Source organism: Vidua macroura, chromosome 10 (assembly GCF_024509145.1).
Source record: "Vidua macroura isolate BioBank_ID:100142 chromosome 10, ASM2450914v1, whole genome shotgun sequence".
NCBI lineage: Eukaryota > Metazoa > Chordata > Aves > Passeriformes > Viduidae > Vidua > Vidua macroura.
Genome location: NC_071580.1, coordinates 4,186,816 through 4,206,414, shown reverse-complemented (window position 1 = coordinate 4,206,414; position 19,599 = coordinate 4,186,816). Strand labels below are relative to the sequence as shown.

General features: G+C 42.5%; 2 protein-coding genes across 2 annotated transcripts; one reads left to right on the top strand and one right to left on the bottom strand.

The window, feature by feature from the left end:
* Positions 1–23: 23 nt before the first annotated feature.
* SEC62 (SEC62 homolog, preprotein translocation factor) lies at positions 24–16,059 on the bottom strand. The gene is made up of 8 exons (XM_053986432.1): positions 15,961–16,059; positions 8,541–8,649; positions 8,056–8,161; positions 6,821–7,031; positions 5,043–5,135; positions 2,964–3,024; positions 2,544–2,663; positions 24–2,011 (listed from the first exon to the last, which is right to left on the bottom strand). Exons 1-8 carry the CDS (start codon positions 15,994–15,996, stop codon positions 1,545–1,547), a joined length of 1,203 nt encoding a protein of 400 aa, XP_053842407.1. The 5' UTR covers positions 15,997–16,059; the 3' UTR covers positions 24–1,544.
* LOC128812231 (proline-rich protein 36-like) lies at positions 15,995–18,915 on the top strand. The gene is made up of 2 exons (XM_053986493.1): positions 15,995–16,799; positions 18,210–18,915. Exons 1-2 carry the CDS (start codon positions 15,995–15,997, stop codon positions 18,326–18,328), a joined length of 924 nt encoding a protein of 307 aa, XP_053842468.1. The 3' UTR covers positions 18,329–18,915.
* The last annotated feature ends 684 nt before the right edge of the window (positions 18,916–19,599 follow it).

Genomic DNA, 19,599 nt, shown 5'->3' with positions numbered 1-19,599 from the left:
ACAAGTGGCCAGGAGTCAATCTGTTTAGTTAATGGGTCCTTTAATTTTTTTGCTATATTAATAAAAAAGTGATCCAATTTATCTGTTTCCTTATGCAGTAACTATTCAGGATTTAAGAAGCAAATACACCATATCCATGAATTGTTTATCAATGCAACCATGATGATGTATATATTTGCACAATCTGAAAAATTGGTATCTTCATCCAAAATGCCGACGCTGGAAGGATGGGAAGCAAATTAGGATAGGAAAAAAAAATTCTCTTACCCTCATCTTCTCTGAGTGGGCTGGGAAGACAATCAAATCTATAAAGTCCTTGAGAGGAAAGAGGCTGAGTTGTAACTTCTTCCATGCTCAGTCAGCCAAGACCTCCAGTCCGTCCTGCACAGAGGCAGCGGGAAGGGAGACACGGCAGCGGCTGCTCCGAGGGCTTTACACACAAGTTACTAATGGTCATTTCACACCAGCTCTGAGCCACCCAGCTCTGCGAGCAGACCAACACTCTCCTGCCTCTTCGGCTTAAAACTACTCCAGTTCCAGAGTACAGAGAGGTTTAACATTAAGGCATCCATACAGCTCTGGTGTTTGCTTTCATTTAATAAAGATCAATTTACTCAAATACATGGAATGTTGGCACAAAACTAAAGCTTCTGTGGAACAGCTATCAATCATACACAAATACTCCGTGAGGTCCTCTCGACTTGCATTTCTCTGATAGATACACCACAACATGGCTTCAATAATACAAACTGAATGCTGGATCAAATCTCTAAATAATAAGTAGCAGTTAAAGAAAATGGTTTGCTTTATTTGTAAATTATGTACAGAATACATTTGTTTTTAAATTATGATGGAGCAGGAGAAAGAAAACAGCCATCATTTCCAAACCATGCTGCTTCCTTCACCTGCTGGAGATGACATCTCTCTCTGCACTGGATGCACAAAACCAGTTTGGATTTCCTCAGTTGCTGGCAAACATGCTGGAGAAACAGAGAACACTGCAGCCAAATTCAGCACTACCAGCTCCTCTACTGTCAGCAAAATGCTTGTGCTAAAACTAGTTTTCTCAGGAAAGTTCTCATAATATTTTGAAAACAAAATCAAGAAAAATTTCAAGAAGGCTGTGGGCTAAGAAGGGCTTTACCTAACTATCAGATGAGGATAACTAGGAATAATCTGAGATTTGGTCATTCAACTTTTACCTGGTTTACAAAAGCAAGTTTGAGAAGCTAAACTAATTGACCAGTTATGCAAGTACCAGAAAATGATGTTTTTCAGTATGTTTGAGGACAATCTGGGCAATCTATCAATCAATAAAAAACTTGTCAAATTGATAAAACTTCTGTAAATGGATATTAATGATTAACATAGTACCGAGTAATCAAGTTAATGGTTAAAAAAAAATGAAGGAACTAGATATAAAACTGTTTGGTAACACAGATATTTCAGCAAACAAAGATGCTACTGTATGGTCTATGTTTTGGTGATCAGCCAACAAAGAAAATCCAACCATTTGCACATACTTAGTCCCAAACCACAGTGAGTTATGATTTTCCATGTGAAGGCCCACTTTCAGTATCTTCCTCCTCTTCCTCCTCACAATCCCCTTCATCTGTTTGCTGTTCCAGTTCCTCTTTTGTGATCATTTCAAAGTCGTTTCCATTGCCACTACTGTGCTGGGACCTGTCATCTTCACGCCTGTCACTGTCAGTGTCTGAATGTCGCTCTCCTCCTGAGCCGTCTGTTCCCGAGTTCCTTGTGGCTTCTGTTTTTCCATCCTCCTCTTCCTTCTTCTCACTATCTGATTTCTCCTCGCTGTCGTATTTTTGCTGCTTTTTGGATTCTGCTTTTTCCTCTTTCTTTAAGTCTGCTTTTGGTCCTTTGTATTCGTGTGTGTACAGGGGCCTGAAGGAGTCAATGAATCCCACATCTGCTGTAAGGTTTGGCAGGAACCAGAAGTGATGCCTTCCTCCAGTGATGAGCCAGATGATAAGGAAAAGGATGCAGCGAGCTGTGTGAAAACAAGGGAAAGTTTGGATTTTGTTATAGGCACACACACTGTACAATCATGCTGTAAGAGATGTTCACTGCTAATGCCCATGCCTAGCCAGGGACTGGGGGATGCTGGGAAGAAACCCCTCATTCCACAACAGCTCTGTGGAGTAGTTTGTTCTTACCGTGTCTCCTCCACCCCACTAACCATGGATCTTATCTCTCATTCAGCTCTCAACCCCTCTGCCACAGAAAGCTTTAAAATCCTGGTGACACCATTCTCGCCTCTCAATGTTTCTGCGTGCAGTTCTGGGTTTGTTCTGCACTTTTTTGTTTAAACACAGGCAGTAAACGAATCTGCACTACACAGGAAACACCGACAGGTGACACGAGCCTGAGCTCTCTCTCTCTTCCCGTGGCACAACTGTGACACCCGCTGGCCGGAGGGAAGCGCACACAGACCCACCCGGCTGCGGCAGCGCCCAGCTCCGAGCTCGGGGAAGAGCCGGGCTGTGCCTCCGGCCTCTCAGACCCCGCCTGCCGACACTCACCGACGGCCAGGAGCAGAATACTGGCGACAAAGCAGCCGGCGCCCACGCTGAGGTAATAAACACCGACGCGCATCTCGGCTGGCCAGAGCGGGAACAGGGTCGCGGCTATGACAGCAATCACTGAGCAGGGAGGGCAGGACAGAGGCATGAGAAGCATCGTTAGTTTTTCCTGGTACATGTACAGATGTTCCAGGTTTACTGCTCATTCATAGTAGTGCCTTAGATTCAGTTAACATCTATACTATTTTAGATTTAAAATAAAATTAGCTGATTTGTGTTATTCTACACAAATACAAGTTCTAGGGTCAGAAATGTATCACTCATAACATATTTCATTTTTTTACATAACCCACATTTGCCCACTGGACAACTCACTGGTTAGCTTAAGGCAACAGAAATGAACAACTTGTGTCTACTTACCAAGTACAAGTCCCATAGCAAAAGTTTTAAAGTGAACGGGGTCATAGATCCACACGTAGACCTACAATAGAAATGACACGGTTTACACTCAGAACAAGCTCTCTGATAAACATCTCCTGTATTCCCTCACCCAAACACTCACTGCCAGGCTGCAATGCTTGGTGCTGAGAAAAAGGCCTTCTGGTCAGCACCTGGTCAAGGCAAGGGGTTGTGATTCCTAGGAAGGGTAACTGACAGGTGATGTTATCCTGAGAAAAAAATCAGACAGCAGAACTGATGGGAAAATGAAAGATTCTGAAATATCACTGAATCAAGGTTTGGTTGTTCTTTATTCATTAATGTTGTTCAGCATGAAGCAAAAAAAAAAAAAAAGCAAAAATTAAGTTTCCTAAGTCCACTAAGTGGAAACAAAAAGTCCTGTGACCTTTGAAAAGAAAACACAGAGATTGCACACCTGGAACAAAGGAGGCAGCTGGAATGTTCACTGCAGGCCCTGTGCTGGGCTCAGATCAGTGGCCCTGTACCCTCTGTCCCACAGCACTGTTACCTCTACGTCTACAGTTGCAACTCTCAGAGCCAAATGTCTGTGTGAGAACTGTGGATCCATTTCAATCTGAGCTGCTCAGCCATAAATGAAAAACTTCTTGGTAAAGTGCAAGATTTTCTGAACTAGAAAAATCTGTGGTTTTTTTTCTTAGCAAACTAAACAGTTTCAATCTGAGCTTCTAACTATGAAAAGAAGCTACTGGTTACTAGAAACCAGCAACCCTCATTGCAGATGTGTCCATACCAACTACCAGAAGGGCACCTGGGAGGCAGCGGTGATTCTGTGTGATGCAATAAATATTTAACATTCTGCTTCCCACAGGGTGCCAAAGTTAACTGTATTCAGGTGCAGCTGTTGCTAGTCAGCTGTTCTGTGAGCCCAAGCAAGCTGAAGATGGTGACTGGCAACAAGGGTGTGATATCCAGTGTTTGTAAGTGCAAAATAATGAAGGAAAGGGAAAAACTCAGCTCGAATGCAAATACACAAGAATTGGCTCTAAATTAGCTACAACTTAAAAAAAGCTCTTGTGAATTATAGTTGTTAAAAAATGTCAGCTCATTAATAAACAGAGAAGTAACTGATGTTAAGACAAGCAGTAACTACTGTGGTATTGCAGATACTGTGCTGCAGCCTCATTTGGATTGGGCACCTCATGTGAAGATGACAGGGAGGATCAGAGCTGGGTGTGATTCCACATGAGATGGGATGAAACTGAGCAAAGCAAGTGTAGGAGAACTGAGAAAGGTAAAATCAAGATACAAAGGGGAAGCACATTTTCTGCACAAGTGATTTATTTACAGAATTTGCTGCCATGTATGTTTTATAACCAAAGGAACACAAGAATCCTGGGGGAGATTCCAGTACAGCCACAGACAGCACAGTAAAACTTACCACTTATCCCAAAATTGAGAAGTACAAATGTGACTCTGTACATCACAGAGCTGGTAAATAATTAAATTCTTTGTCTTCCAGAACCACAAAGCACATGGAAGTATTTAAGGCCACAATTTCAGTGGTTAAGCCAGGATGAGCATTCAGGAATGCCAAAGGGTGCCTGTCTGCTCAGATCACAAAGCCAGATGGTTATTTTTTATTTCCCCTCCTGTAACTGAACATGCTGTCCTGGAAGGCTTATTTGGTTTAGAACAATTCTGGCATGGCAGTGGCTGTGGGATAAGTTGGGCTGGAGGGACTTCAGGAGTCTTTGTCTCACCCTCCTGTCCCAGGCAGGGTCAGCTCCACCAGCCCCTGAATCCACCCCGAGGACAAACATTTCACCTCACGGCCACCAACACCTCAACTACTGGTAAGGAAGTTTTCTTTGGGATTTTTTTGAAGTTCCTATCCTCTATTTACCAGTCTTTAACCTCCTTGAAGTATCTGAAAATCTGGTTTCAAGATCAGCCACCACACTGCCATTAATTTTTTTTTTCAACGTGTCAAGAAGGAGTTTGCAGAAATCCAGTAAATTATGGTATTGTCTGACACTGGCATGGTGACACCCGAAGATGAAAAGCACCTATAAATCTTACCTCATTTCCATCCAAGAAAACTTGGTCTTCATGTGGTTCAAGTTTAAATTTTCTCTTAGTTTCCTTTTTCTTGGGTGTTCCTGGGGTGTCATCCTGAGGACAAACATAAATATTTTATTGATATCTAATATATTAAAAAAATTATTATATATTAAAATACACATACAAACAATTATATACAAAAATTACAAAATATGATGTTTTAAACTTTATATTTAATATTGTACATTATTTTTACTATATATTTTAATTTAATTTACTGTATCTGTTAATATATTTAATCTAGTAACTTCACAAACTTAAGATCATGTTCACACTTTTTTGGTTTTTTTTAAGTAAAGATACTTTATTTCCTCCTGTTCTTATTTATTATCAACTGGGTACCTCAAAAATGAAGGAAAATTGTAAGTAAGGAGAAATCTCATTTTTAGTGTCTAAGGACTAGACTATGACTTCAGGATTACACTGTCATCAAATGCCCAGCAAAGCTGGGCTGATATTAACAGAAAGTCTGTACAGGGATCAAGAACAGGGAACAACACTTCACCATCACTGACTTTGTTAGAATTATTTGCTGTTTTAGTGCCATATTTACCAAAGGGACATCCTGGCAGAATCAGTTTCTGCCCATTTATTCTTTGTCCTCCTCAATCTCTTTTTGGATCTTGTGCTTCCTCTTCTCTGTCTCCTGTTTGCTTCTCTTTGCTTACTTCATTGTGAGAAATTAACTTTGTGGTTTTGGTCCTGTGTTTCATTCAAGTTCCTACTGACTGGCTTATATAATCCACTAAATATCTGTTCAATAAATAATGATTAGTTTAAAAATTAACATACATTTAATAATGTACCTCCCCTGATGACAGTGGAATGGAGGAGTTTGTTACTTTCACCATCAGCATTTTGCAGTACCTCAGGGGTTGGGTAATCTTACACTGGGCTGGGACTGCAGTGGGATTGTCCCGTTTATAACTCTTTTATTCACCATTTAGGTTTCTCTGGACAGCCAAACCTTTGTAGACAGAGTGTAACTCTCACTAGAGGTGCCATTACTTCACTTAGGAATGTCTGAATGGGAATATCTTTGGACCACTATCCTACTAACTCTCACTGATTCAGAGCACAGTATGTAGAAGAAACACCATATTCACTCATCAAGTTTCTCCTGAAGTTTCACAGCATTTTAGAAATTCTGTTCTCCTAATAATAAATAAGTAATAAAACCAATCAGAAGTGAAAACAAACCCAAACCACATTAAAATCTGTACAGCAGTAGTAGTTTAAAGGTGGAAGCTCAAGTGCAAGGAATCAGGATGCAGGCAGTCATGGAGCACTGTTACACAGCCAGTTACAGGCCCCACATACCAAATGTGACATTCCAAACATTCCTGTTACCAAACACTGCAAAACTGTTTGTTTCACTGGTGCAGCTGCACCGGTTTGGATGTTTGGTCACATGCACATGTGTCATTCTATGACAACTGATGTACACAGCCTCCCTGCCTGCTGCCATGGAGAGAAACAGGTTTTGAGTAACTCAGCCCACATTAAAAGATGACAAGGTACACAAAGGCCAACTGAAGCCTCTTTTTTGACCTAGATCAAAATAAGACAAATTCAAAAGGTAACAAAGAAAAAAAAAGCAGCATATTTTAGAGATGAAAACGGGAAAATAAAGCATGACATATTTTAGAATAATCAACTTCTGAGCCAGTGCAATGTTAACAATCTTCTGATATATTTGCTACAGGTTTGTTTCTTCTCTTACACACAGTATTTACCTTCTTACACTCATCTTTTTCACCATCCTTTTTCTTTTCCTTTTCTTTCTCCTTCTTCGTTTTTTCATCTTTGCCACTTTCCTTCTTGCTCTTTTTCTCCTCTTCTTTCCCACTCTCAGTCTTTCCTTTTTCCTTTTCTTTCTTTGTATCCTTGTCAGGTTTCATTTTCATCACTTTCAGTGCTCGATGAAAGAACTGTTTTTTCAGAAGTCTTAAAATGAAAAAAGTTAAATGATTAATTTAAGTGCAACTGTGAGAACAACATTTACACTCAATTATGTTATTAGACACCATTCTAGATTATCTCTCTAACACAATCATGACCAGCATGACTGAAAGGCAAGGTCACAATCATCTGCTCTATTTACAGCTACACACTCCAGACCTACTTATCCCATGTCTTGCCTGTTGCTTTGCTTTTTTTGGGTCATCTGTTCAAAACTGGGTAAAAACTCTACTTTTCTGTGGCAGCATTTTGCAGATATAAATGAACACACAAGATGTAGGATACAGCAACCCACCAGATCCATTTAATTATCTTTCCCATTAATGCAATTCCTGCAATATTTATTTTCAAGTTCATGTCAACATATTTCATTGCAAAAATAAGGAAGTGGACATACAGCTCATCAAGATCACTGGTAAGTGATGCACAATGAACAGAACTGTTCTGTTGAAACTCTGGTACCTATGCCAAGTCTTCCCTTCCTGTCAGCTACAAACAGACCTTATTGCAAGTGTATATATTATCTATTTATGTATGGAGATATAAAGATATAAATATATGGCAAGCAGGGCAGCAGCATGTAGTATTTGATATTCTTAAGGTCGTCACCAACTAGAAACATCCTTGAAAGGAACACAGCTGAATTCCCAACAGGAAGAGCAGTAGTGCAGTAGAGAATCCTGTTCCTCAGACAGCAAGGACAGAGAGATTTGAGAGCTCTGACCCTACTAACTTCAAATATTGGCAAAATTCAAGAAACTCCTTTGGTTCACCTTGCTGCCCCAAGCAGTGCAGTGAAAGCCTGAGAGGATTCTGGGAACAAAAGTAGTGAAACTGCACCATTTCCACCCTCAAACACAGCAATATAAATTATTACAATCATTATTTTTGCATACAACCACTGAAGTTTTAGGATGCACGAAGCCCAAGTTACACTGGCTCCTAAATACCTGTGACATCTGGACAACTACAGCCATTCAGGACACGGAAGAGGTAGCCTGGGTCATACCTGTTGCAATAATCAACTACAGACTCTCGGGTTGTAAAGAGAGCCTCCTCTCCTTTCTTTGCCTTTGCCCATTTAGAATCCAGGAGGCAATCCACAGCTTTTGAAGCTAGAGGAAAAAAAATTGAATTAAAATGCATTCAAATTAACATTATTTTTAACATTTAGTCTACGTTCCTTGAACCACAATGACCAGTCTGTTCTGGTGATGTTCCACATACTTTCAACCTTTCAAATAAGACTTGTCACTATTCTGAAATATATTCCTCTGGACATCACACACCTTTAAACCACAGAGTGAAAGGTTTATTGCATTTACTCCAGGCTAGTGAGATTAATTTTATGGCTTCCTAATACCTAGATGAGTTTTCAAAACCGAACTACATGATCAGTACTTATTAGATAAAGTACTACTAATAAAAATAAAACAGCCTCTCCCACCCTCCAAGTGCAATGTTAGAAGAAACCTGAATTCAAAGCAGCCCTACCAATAAAATAATCAACTCGGTGGCCCATCATGTTGGTGGATTTTGTTGGACAGTTGAAGCGCAAGTATTTAGCAACAGCCTTCTCCTCCTTGAATGGCTCACCAACTTCCTACAGTGGGAAAAGTCAAAAATTATTAATACAGTTTAAATGCATAAGAAATTCACCCATTTGGGCTTAAAAAAATCAGATATTGCAAAGTCTTTATTATTTCACAGCAATATATAAATAACAAATAAAACATAAAGGATGTGAAAATAGGTCAAGTAATTTTTCCTGAGAACTTTCTGTCTACAGGAAGAAAAAAAGCAGCAAATCTCAAGTCAGATGAACTGAAGGTAAGGAGGACAAACTCCTTTAGCAGATCTGTAGAAAGAGCAAACTAAAGGAAGGCCAAAGAGGAAAGCAGCACATGGGAAGCTGCTTAAGGTACACAGCTGGGATGGAAACAGTTGTGAAGCTGGGAACAAAGAAAAAGCAGAGTGAGGAATGAGTGTGTATGAAATGACAACAACATAGGCACTCAACACAGAGCAGCTCAGATTTCATGAGAAGGAGAAAACCATGTTGAAAAGAAGCTGAAAGATTTGGCTAGAAAGTTTATTTGCCCACTGCACAACTACAGAATGAGACTTTAGAGTACCCTTGAAGAGATTCTTCCAATCTACAGAGTACAACATCAGGATAAAAGCACAGCAGGATGAAATCTGAACATCAAAACCAATGTTTAATGAGAAGTCTGCACACATTCACAAATTCTGTGCTTTTACCACCCTGCAGAGAGGTAACAGAACTCTGAGATGTATAAGGCATTTTGGAGATGGGCATTTTCAGTTATGTAAAATTAAGGTCTAATATTTGCAAGCAGGGAATGGAAGAACTTTGCAATGTTCCTGCTTCACAAAAATATATCTGGAAGAAACCATAGGCTGGGATATTAAACTGACTTACACTAAGTTCCTCAAAATTATTTTCTGTAAATTCTTTCAATCCTTAAGGTTTAATTCTCCAACCCCCCCTGCTATTTGTGGATGAGAAACACAGAAACATGGGACAGCTTTCCACACTGCAGTGCCTTTTCTGTACCTGTTCCTCTCATGTTGCCTGAAGAAATAGATTATATCAACCACAAATCAGATTGGTCATTTACAGGAATAAAAGTTTCAGAGTCTATTTAAAGACCTAATTTTCCTAAAGGTCAATAAACATATACAACTTCCATTACTGCTTTTAAGGTGTATAATCATAATATCACAAGCAGCATGCTAAATGGAAATGCAAGGTGAAATAGATGTGTTTACACCAGAATAAAAGCTTCAGATGGTAAGAGTTGTTAATTTTCAACAGCTAACTTCCAAAACCAACTGGTTAATGAGTATCCTTCTAGAGGAGATTGTTGCTTTTCCTGTCTGAGGAGACTTTTGAAGAGAATAATACAGACACAAGGTATCCAAGTGGCCAAAAGACTCCATAGTCCTTAGTTCTGAGACTTTTTTAAAAAGTCTAAATCCTCCACATGAAAGCAGAAATATGCTTACTCTCCAGGTAGTTTCAAAAACGTGCCCAAATTAGGCCAGATGATCCTAAAAGTCCTCAAATAGTTATTACCTCCTTTTGCATGTTCAATCCTTTTTTTTAATTATTTTTAAATTTTAAAAAATCTGTATTGAACATCAGATAAGAAAACTATTCCCTGACAGTGCATGTATGCACATAAATTATGTTCTGTGGTTTCAGGCCCTCTTACATGGTACAGTTATACCAGTAACTGTAAATCAAACCAAGCCACCAAACTTGGTACCAGAGTAATTGAACAGCAACAAAAGGGGTTCCAATGTACTGAAAGAAAACAACTGACTGTGTCCCATCATTGCCACATGGGATAAGGCTCCAGCAGACTGCGTGTGAAACACTGCTTTTCTAATAATTCCTGTCAGCAAATGAAGTTTGGAACAACTCACAGGGCAAATGTTCTTCACAGCACGGACAGTAAAACAGACAGAGAAACTGTAGATATTCTCATCAGTGGTAATTCCTCTGCTAAGGTGGTTTTTCTCCTTCTTCCTAAAATATTTATGATCCTGCTGGGTCATGTGATGCACTACACAGGCAGGGGCTGGCACCAGGAGATTTTTTTTATTGCTCCTTTCTCTCTGTTGCTTTGTCCATGAGGGATAGTTTCATAACAGCCCAAACAAAAAAAGCTTCCCAGGGAGAGAGACTGCCACAGTTTAACTGAGCTCATTCTGAGAAAAGTGCCCCCTGCAATTTAATCCCCATTTTTCAACCAAATTTTGTGTTAGTTTTTAAAAGTAGCCCATGTTGTCACTAGACAGCATGTACAATTTAGAGATTTACAATCCCTGGTGACTTACAAACTCTGGCCATTAAAAATAAAATCAAACCAAATTTCTTACTTGTCTAGACAGAACTCCACCTGCTGACAGGAAAAGCAGTGCTCAGCCTAGTGACTTGCTAGAAATGCAAAGACATTTTAAATTTTTAAGACTAATTCTCAATCAGAATTCTGCCCTGTATGAATTCATAAAGGGACAACCAAACCCAGGGACCTTCCAGACTCACTGAAGTGAAGGGAAAGTCCTAATCAAACTTACCATTATCTCCCAAATCAAAGTACAGCACAGTCCCTTCTGGACTTCAATGCATGGCTGCAGTTCCCAGTTAATTCAACCCCCAGCTGGGACTGCAGCACCAGAGAGGCCTGAACACATCAAAATAACATCTGAACTGAGCCATTGAATTCTCCCCCTCAGCTCTACCCAAGCATGACTTATTCAGGTTTTCCTGCTCCTGGAACACTCAGTGGATGACAAAAGGGCAGAACACACTTCTGGTTTGAAAACTGCACTCATTTCATTCCCTCTTTGAGTCACAGTTGCAAGAAGACAGGTACGACCCAAGACAGGCCAATTTCCTTCCACAACCTGGTAACATAAACAGGGTTTCTGGAAAATCAGAAGAGAGTAAATGATGAGTGTCACTAGCAAGACAAGTTATTCCATGTGCAGCCAAAAGCATTACAAGGATTTATGCTCCTCTGTTTCAAAAGGGTCATCAAAATAGTTTTATTTCAATGAAACAATATCTAGTTGATTTCTTTGCTCTCAGATTTTCAGAACACCATCCCTCAAAGCAGACTGCTGAAGCCTAATAGTTGATACAGTTTTCAGATAAGGAAAAGAAGAATTTTAAGCATATTTATCATGTGGTGCCTGTTTTTCAAGCTGAGAAGCTACATCAAAAACGACACTGTGTCAGCCCAGATTCCATTCCACACACCTCATTATAAAGACTACAACTGCATCAGCTCACTCTTCTCTGGAAGTGCTTGGGCTGAACTGTAGGATTATCTTTTTCCCTTCCCTGTTGACTGTCAGGATCTCAGAGTGGATGTTCAGTGGCAGGGTACTGGGTGCTGCTGAGATAGTTGTACTTTGCCTAAAATAAACCAACGTGCCATAGACAAAGAAAAAGCACAGAAATTGGCATGACTGGAGTGGGTAGGGGGAAACAAACACACCTGGGTGTTAGGACTTGCTCTTAGGACATCCTTGTTTTCTTCAGTGACTAACAAACACAAACTTGCCCGACTCCTGCACTGATGACCAGTACAAGGACTGCCCCAGGTCTCTCTCTTAAAAGGAACTGTGGCAGAGCCATGTGGAGAAACCAGTTCTTCTGGATTTTGTGGCCATGTGCAGGCCACAAAACATTAACTTTTCTTTACAGAAAAAGATTAGCAGATGTTTGGCAGTCCATATCCTATGAAAACAGAAGTATCTGTTTTCTTCCCTCTTTTTATTAACCATTGCTAATTTTTTTGAGCAAAACATACAGAACTCTGTAAACATACAGAGTTCTAAAACAGACCCAAGGAGCAATGTACAGTATTTTGAATAGTATTTTGAGGCCAGAACATGCCAGCTTTAGTCCCCTTCCAACCCCAGGCCAGCTGTTTTGACTTTTTCCCTTCCCACCTCCAAAAATGTAGCTCAAGATTTCCGAAAGACTGATCCTTGTTTTAATGACAACTCAGGCTGCTACTTTTAATTTCCATTTTTCTACTTTTTTTGTCCCCTTGATCTTTGTTTCTTCCTCCTCTATCAGCTAATACCACTCAGGTTTCAAAGACATAATTTAACCAGTCTCCTTTGTTATCATCCCACTCATCTTTACTAGAATTCATGAAGAAAATTAAGCCAAATGGCCAAGCTGGAGTAAAATATGCATTAGTGGAAAACTATTGCATTGTCCTTTCTGCAGATCCTTTTCAGAGTCATTCACACAAAACTGCAGCAGAGGAGCAGCAATGCAGCTCTGCAGCTGTGCATCTTCCTTCCAGCAGAACCCAAATCATAACAGGACACAACTGCAGGCTACAAGAGTTAATGATTAGTAGATGTCCTTCATCAGGAGAATCTCAGAACTTGAATCACAGGAAAAAAGTCAACAAGGAAAGTACCTGTCATTAATGGCACTGATGCCACCTCAGCCATCAATTTGCAGTGAGACACTGACCCCCAAACTGCCCAGGAGCTGTTTTCTCTCTTTTCAGGAGCAGTATTTATGTGCATTAACATTTCTGGAGTGCAGGACATAGCAACAAGGTGCGACACCAAGTGCTGTTAATCCCAACGCAAAGATCAGCCCAAAACCTGACACGGGCAGACTAAAACTGTGCATGTGGAATGCAGCCAAGGTAATGAAAACTTAATTCCTATTTAACAGTCAAACTGCAGAGCTGCCAGCACAGTGCCACGTGTTACCCGGCCCAAAGGAAACAACACTGAACATTTTGTGGTTAAGTGAATATTTCAGGACACATATGGAAAAAAATATAGTTCCAAGACATGAAGTAGCTTTAATCAGGTTGCTGGAGTAACAGGCATTCAAAGGCATCTCCCATCTATTGAGATGTATTTTGTGTAAAATAAAAAGATTAAACTAGCCACTAGCAAACATATGTTATTTTTCTGTCAGTAAGTCCTTAATACACAGCAAGAATTCTTGATTTCAGACATTTGAATCATGTGGGAGCCACAGGGTAAGCAATCTCCATCCTACAGACCAGCCTCCCTTCACTACTGCATGTCTGAATTAATCTCCGTTTTGATTACAGTTAAATTACCATCAGGAATGACACTTGGAGAAATTTGCCTCTGAAATGTCTTTGTTCAAACTTCTGAACTCAAAATTTTTGCAACTTTTGTAACTTTCAGAGGAAGAGTTTAAGCGATGCAACACACATTGGGCAATGTGTCTTCTGATGAAAGTGCATTCCATAGAACACATCCTTCCTGTGACTGCTTCCGATGGGAAACGTGGAGCAGGCTAGACAGAACTTTGAACTATTTCTGAGCCTTTTTTCATGTCTAGCTATCTGACCTAACTGCCATGATTCTAATCTTGATGGCAGGCATAAAATCCTACAAAAATTCATTCCAAACCCAGGTTATGAACCCATGGTTTTTCTAATTGAACTTCATTACATCAGCCTCATCCACAGCTAAAAACACCAGCTTTTCTCAAGAACCTCACTCCTGTCAAGAAATACAGGGTATTCAGATGTCAGACTTGTGTGCAGAACAATTAATAATCTCTTTAGGGGAGCAACATCACCTTAAATTAAGTACACACTGCTAGAACACTTGAAGCACCTACGAATAAAAATCCCACACTTCATCTTAAAAGAAGACATTTGCAGCATGAGCCTGAAAAACGTGATAATCACACTGCAAATATACCAGTGAAGTTCAAAAAGCTTAAGAAAAATGAAATCCAAAACCCACTACCAAGAGAAACATGAGTTGTTTTATTCACTGACCAATTAAGAACACCCCTTGGGCATTCACCAGTATTCTTTGTCCACTGTCTTGTCTTCCCATTGTTGTTGACCTGCACTAGGAACCTATGACGATACACATTTATTTGCATAATTATATCACAAATTTAGGCCACGACCTTAAGCTTTAAAACCCAGACATTGATTTAATTACTGACAATCTGGGAAATACTTTTACTGCTAACAGGCTGGAAATTAAGTATGTGCTTAACTGCCTGCAAGACTACAGCCTTGGGTGTTATACAAACATTAAATTATGTTTAAATTTGATTTGATGCGTGCTTTACAGCGCTGTTGTCATCCTTGGAAAGGGACAACCTATAAAAATGTTAAAAGGAGAATAATTCTGTGATGTTTTGCAATAATTCATTGAATGCTGTGATGGATAGGGCTCATTCAACAAGATTTTGATTAATGACTCCTTGCATTTCTCCCCCTGCCTCGCTCATTGGAATTAAAGGGCAAAAAGGAACTTTTACAGGTATAGGCAGATCTCCATCTTCCTGGGGGAAGGGAAAGTGGGCTGGGAAAGGGAAGGATGAGAAAGGAGAGAGGGCAGCCAAGCAGAAGGGTGACATATGAAGCATCCATCGTTGAATGGCTCTGTGATCTCTCCCGTGAATATTATCTGCTCTTACAGCAGAGCAATAAACCCCAAACAAACACTATTTAACTGAGTGTTGATAACATATAACAGTAACAAGCGTTATGGTCACTGATACTGTAAGTACGCCCAAAACATGCACTGAAAACTCTGTAGAACTCCCTGTAAAAATTACACCTCGACATACCGGGCTCCCAGGTAAGTGAAAACACCGAAGCAGCCCTCAGTTTGCCTCTCAGTGTCACCACACAATTATCACTACATTTTAACACGATCTCAAAGCTGATTAGGTCTATTTATAGGCATGCCTGTTTGTTTATGTTTTCCAGACACAAATTTCCTTTCCTTCCCGCATCACTTCCTGGTTGGGGCACGTTTGCCTTTAAGATGCTTTTACCATCTGTCCCACTTCTGCTTACGATCCCTGGGCCGGACACGCTGGGTGAAGGTGCAGCTCCCCGCTGTTTTGGTGTTACCCGCACTAAGCTATTGTTCGACACTGATAACGGGGGAGATCCTGAGTATAACACGGCGATTAAAAATGGGGAACAGCTCCAAACGTGATTTTTTGGTCATGGAGAGACGAAGAACTTCTGAGGGCGCAGAGCCCATGGGGATGAAGCGGGGGCGCCTCTGATGTGCCGGGGGGCCCCGCTGGCCGCCCCTCAGCCACGAAACGCTCCTACTCTGAGCTCCACCATTCTGTTTTCACAGCGTTTACCAATCTGCTAAAAAATTCTGAGGAGAACCTGCCATCCCGGGCTCCGGCCCCGGCCTGAGGGGCTCCCGGTGGCCCGGGACTGGGGAGCTCTCCTCCCTCACCGCGGGCCGCCCGCAGCCGCCACCTCGCAACAGCGTCGGGCGGGAAGGCCGCGGGGGAAGCTCCTCTAAGCACAGAGAGGGAGAGCCACCGGGCAGGGAGGGAGAGATAGAGAGGAGGGGGAGCCTCGGGTACCTGGACGCGCTTCCTGTGCCGCCGCCGCTCCGCCATGTTGTCCCCGTCCGCTCCGCCGGTGACGCGCGCGGGGGGGGGGGGGGCGGCCTCGCGAGAGGCGGCGGGAGCGAGCGGAGGGGCGGGAAGGGGGCGCGTCCGCAGCGCCTCCGCTCATCACCGCCCCCCGGCCCGCAGCGACCCGCCTCGGTCCCTCACCGTGCCCTCTCCATCCCTCCGCCACCCGCCTCGGTCCCTCACCGTGCCCTCACCGTCCCTCAGCGACCCGCCTCGGTCCCTCACCGTGCCCTCTCCGTCCCTCCGCCACCCGCCTCGGTCCCTCACCGTGCCCTCACCGTGCCCTCACCGTGCCCTCTCCATCCCTCCGCCACCCGCCTCGGTCCCTCACCGTCCCGTCTCCCTCAGGGCCTCAGCCACGCGCCTCGGTCCCTCACAGTGCCCTCTCCCTCCCTCAGCGCCTCAGCGACCCTCCTCGGTCCCACACCGACCCGTCGTGGTTCCCCTCTGTCCCCTCAACGCCTCATCGCACCCCGGTCCCTCAGCGCCTCATCCCGCCTCAGCGCCTCGGTCCATCACCGCCCCGCAGCGCCCTGACTCGGTCCCTCAGTCCCCTCCATCCCGCCTCGGTCCCTCATTCTCTTCATGCCCCCTCAGCCCGCCACAGCCTCTCAGCCCTCACTACCTCGCCTCGGTTCCTCAGCCCCCCACCGACCCCCCGTCACCGCCCTCCCTTCACACAACCACAGGATTGTTAGAGCCGGAAGGGACTCTGGAGATCATCCAGTCCAGCTCCCCTGCCAAGGCACGGTCACCCCGAGCAGGTGACCCAGGAACGCGTCCAGGTGAGCTTGGAATGTCTCTACAGAGGAAGACTCCACAGACTACCTGAACAGCCTGTTCGAGTGCTCTGCCACCTTCGATGTGAAGAAATTAAGCCTCATGTTGAGGTGGAACTTCTTGTGTTTTACTTTATGGCCATTGCTCCTTGTCCTGTCGCAGGGCACCACTGAGAGCCCCTCATCCCCTCTCCCCCCTCCACCCTTGACCTTGCTCCAGCTCTGGCTGTAAAAGTCTGTTTAAATTTTGATACACTGAAACAGGATGTAAGGCCTTAAAGGCGCTCAATGCAACGTCTTTGTTAACTGGTACTTATTTAAACAAACTCATTATTTGGACCCCATATACTTACAGAATTAGATTCAGAAAGCAACCTATATAAAGCAGAAGGGCCTTTTGCCAGAGGTTGTCCCACATACTTGTGCTATGAGGTCACTGGAGTTAGCAAAGCGTATAATCATTTATCCTGGCTCTGTGTTTCCAAACCACACCCTGGCACTTTGGGATGGAAATGTATGTGCAGTGCTGCATTGTCTTGTCCAGTCCCCTCAAATCTTGTTGCCCCTTTCTGTTCCTATGATTCGGAACTCTCAGATTAAAAACTGGGCAACTAAGAACCTAAAAACGCTTCCAGCAGCATATTTGCCCCTCAGTTTCAGTGCCAGGTTTTGTGCTCTTTCTGGTACGACATCTTTTTCTGTTGAATGTTTTCCTTTTGCTGTTGCTGGGCAGAAAATCTATACAAGTTACAAATTAAGCTGACTGACTGCAGAGTGAGTGAACTAGAAAAGTGTAATTCAAAAGATGAACTTCTAGGTAGAGGGAATTGAAGTTTTTATGGTTACAATAAAACAATGCCTCGTAAAAAGCAGGCAGACTGCATTTATTAAAAAATACATGCTTTAAGTTGGCAATAATTTTAACAGTGATTTCATGTACTTGACTTACAGTAACATAAAAGCACATCTGACATGGAGGCTTTCTTGCAGAAGAAGTTTCAGCCATCTGTAACTTACAGATGCTAATAATACACGACGGCTGCACTAAGGGCTTTGGCAAAGGTGCAGCTCTGACCCCTCTGCTCTCCCTGCACAGGCACAAGCTGAGCCTCAGCTGTGAAACTCCCTGCTCCATGGGAGATGCACTCTGGCCTCCTCGTGAAGAGTGCAATCACCTGATGGGTCATCATCCCTCATACTTCTACTCTTGGGCTCTTTTAAGGTCTTAGGTCTTACTCTTCTATACCCTCTGTCTCTTTGAGTCTATTGCTGATTCACAAACCCACTTTCAATGCTCAGCTCTTCATTTTGCAGGGTTTTTTTTGGCATGGTATGTTATCTGCAGTACATCAAGCTACTTGCTGCCAGAAAAGCACCTTGGATATCTGGTTAATGTATCTTTTTTTTTTCCTACAGAAATTTTAATTCATCTTTGTGAAACACTAAATTGCAGGAGCTCTTCCCAGGACAGCTGGGCGTGGAGCAGCACAGGGAGCAAACCCATCACTTCAAGCAGATCTCTAAGAAAGCACTGAGGGATGGAAAATGGGCAAGGGAATGTGCAAGGCTGTGGATGGTGAATTCCTACCACTCTGGAATACAGAGGAGATCATGACTGAGTCACACATGGAACAAGTTTATTCTCAGTCATCAGAATGGCAGAGCAGGAGAGAAGCAAGTGGCTGAATTCCAAGAAAGCCATGGAGTGGAAGTGAAGGTTCAAACAGCTTGTGTTTAGGGTTAGTGTCTGTCAGCTGTGGGACAGGCTGCAAAAAGAAGCATTGCAGAACCAGGCAGTGAAGACACAGCCCATAAAAGGCCAACTGCCATTGTGATTATTGTAGATTCAGAATTGCTGTTGAGAAGGATGTTGCATACAAGTGGAGTGGTTTCCTCTTTCAACTGAAGCCAAACCAACAGCATTTCATCAACTTCTTTTCCCTCTTCTTTACCCCAGCTGTGTGATCTAATACAGCAGTATGGATGCTGGAAGCTTGGCTCAAAAACCAGCTGGATACATTGATGGAACGAAAATACTTAATGAGCTACCATTAAATATAGACATCACCTCTGTTTGTCTGGGAGATAGGACCCTGGAAATAAAGGAATTATCCTGAATGCATTATTGCTTTGTTCCCGTGCTCTGATTTAGGTATCTTCTCTTGACTTCTGGGGCAGTTAGGTGGTGTTTTAATCTTTGTGGTACATATTTTCTTATACTATTATATTAATTTATTTTTGTCAATTTATTGGCCTTTGTGTTATGTCTGATTGCTTTGGGTTCAATCATCCTGGATCCACAAGATGATGTGGGGTTACCACAGCTACAGCTACACCAGAAACACAAGGCCATGTGCTGGCAATGGAATTACTGGCAAGCATATCTCTAATTACCTGGGGAGTTACAGGGCAAAACAGACTGGAGAGACAGTCAAAGTCAAAGCAAGTGTCAGTTCTGAACAAACAAACTTGCAAGAAGCTTCTCCTCTGGATACACAGATAATCCTTCTGGATTTGGGAGAGGGAGGGAGGGAAAGGGAAAGGGAAAGGGAAAGGGAAAGGGAAAGGGAAAGGGAAAGGAAAGGAAAGGAAAGGAAAGGAAAGGAAAGGAAAGGAAAGGAAAGGAAAGGAAAGGAAAGGAAAGGAAAGGAAAGGAAAGGAAAGGGAAAGTCCTCAGCAATCTCATAGGAGCCATTTCCTCAATTATCTACAGATGGTAGCACCCTTCAGGCTCTGGAGTGACCTCCCTTTACATCCAGTCAGCTTCAACACTGAATGGGCTCAGAATATAAAGAATATGGGCCTT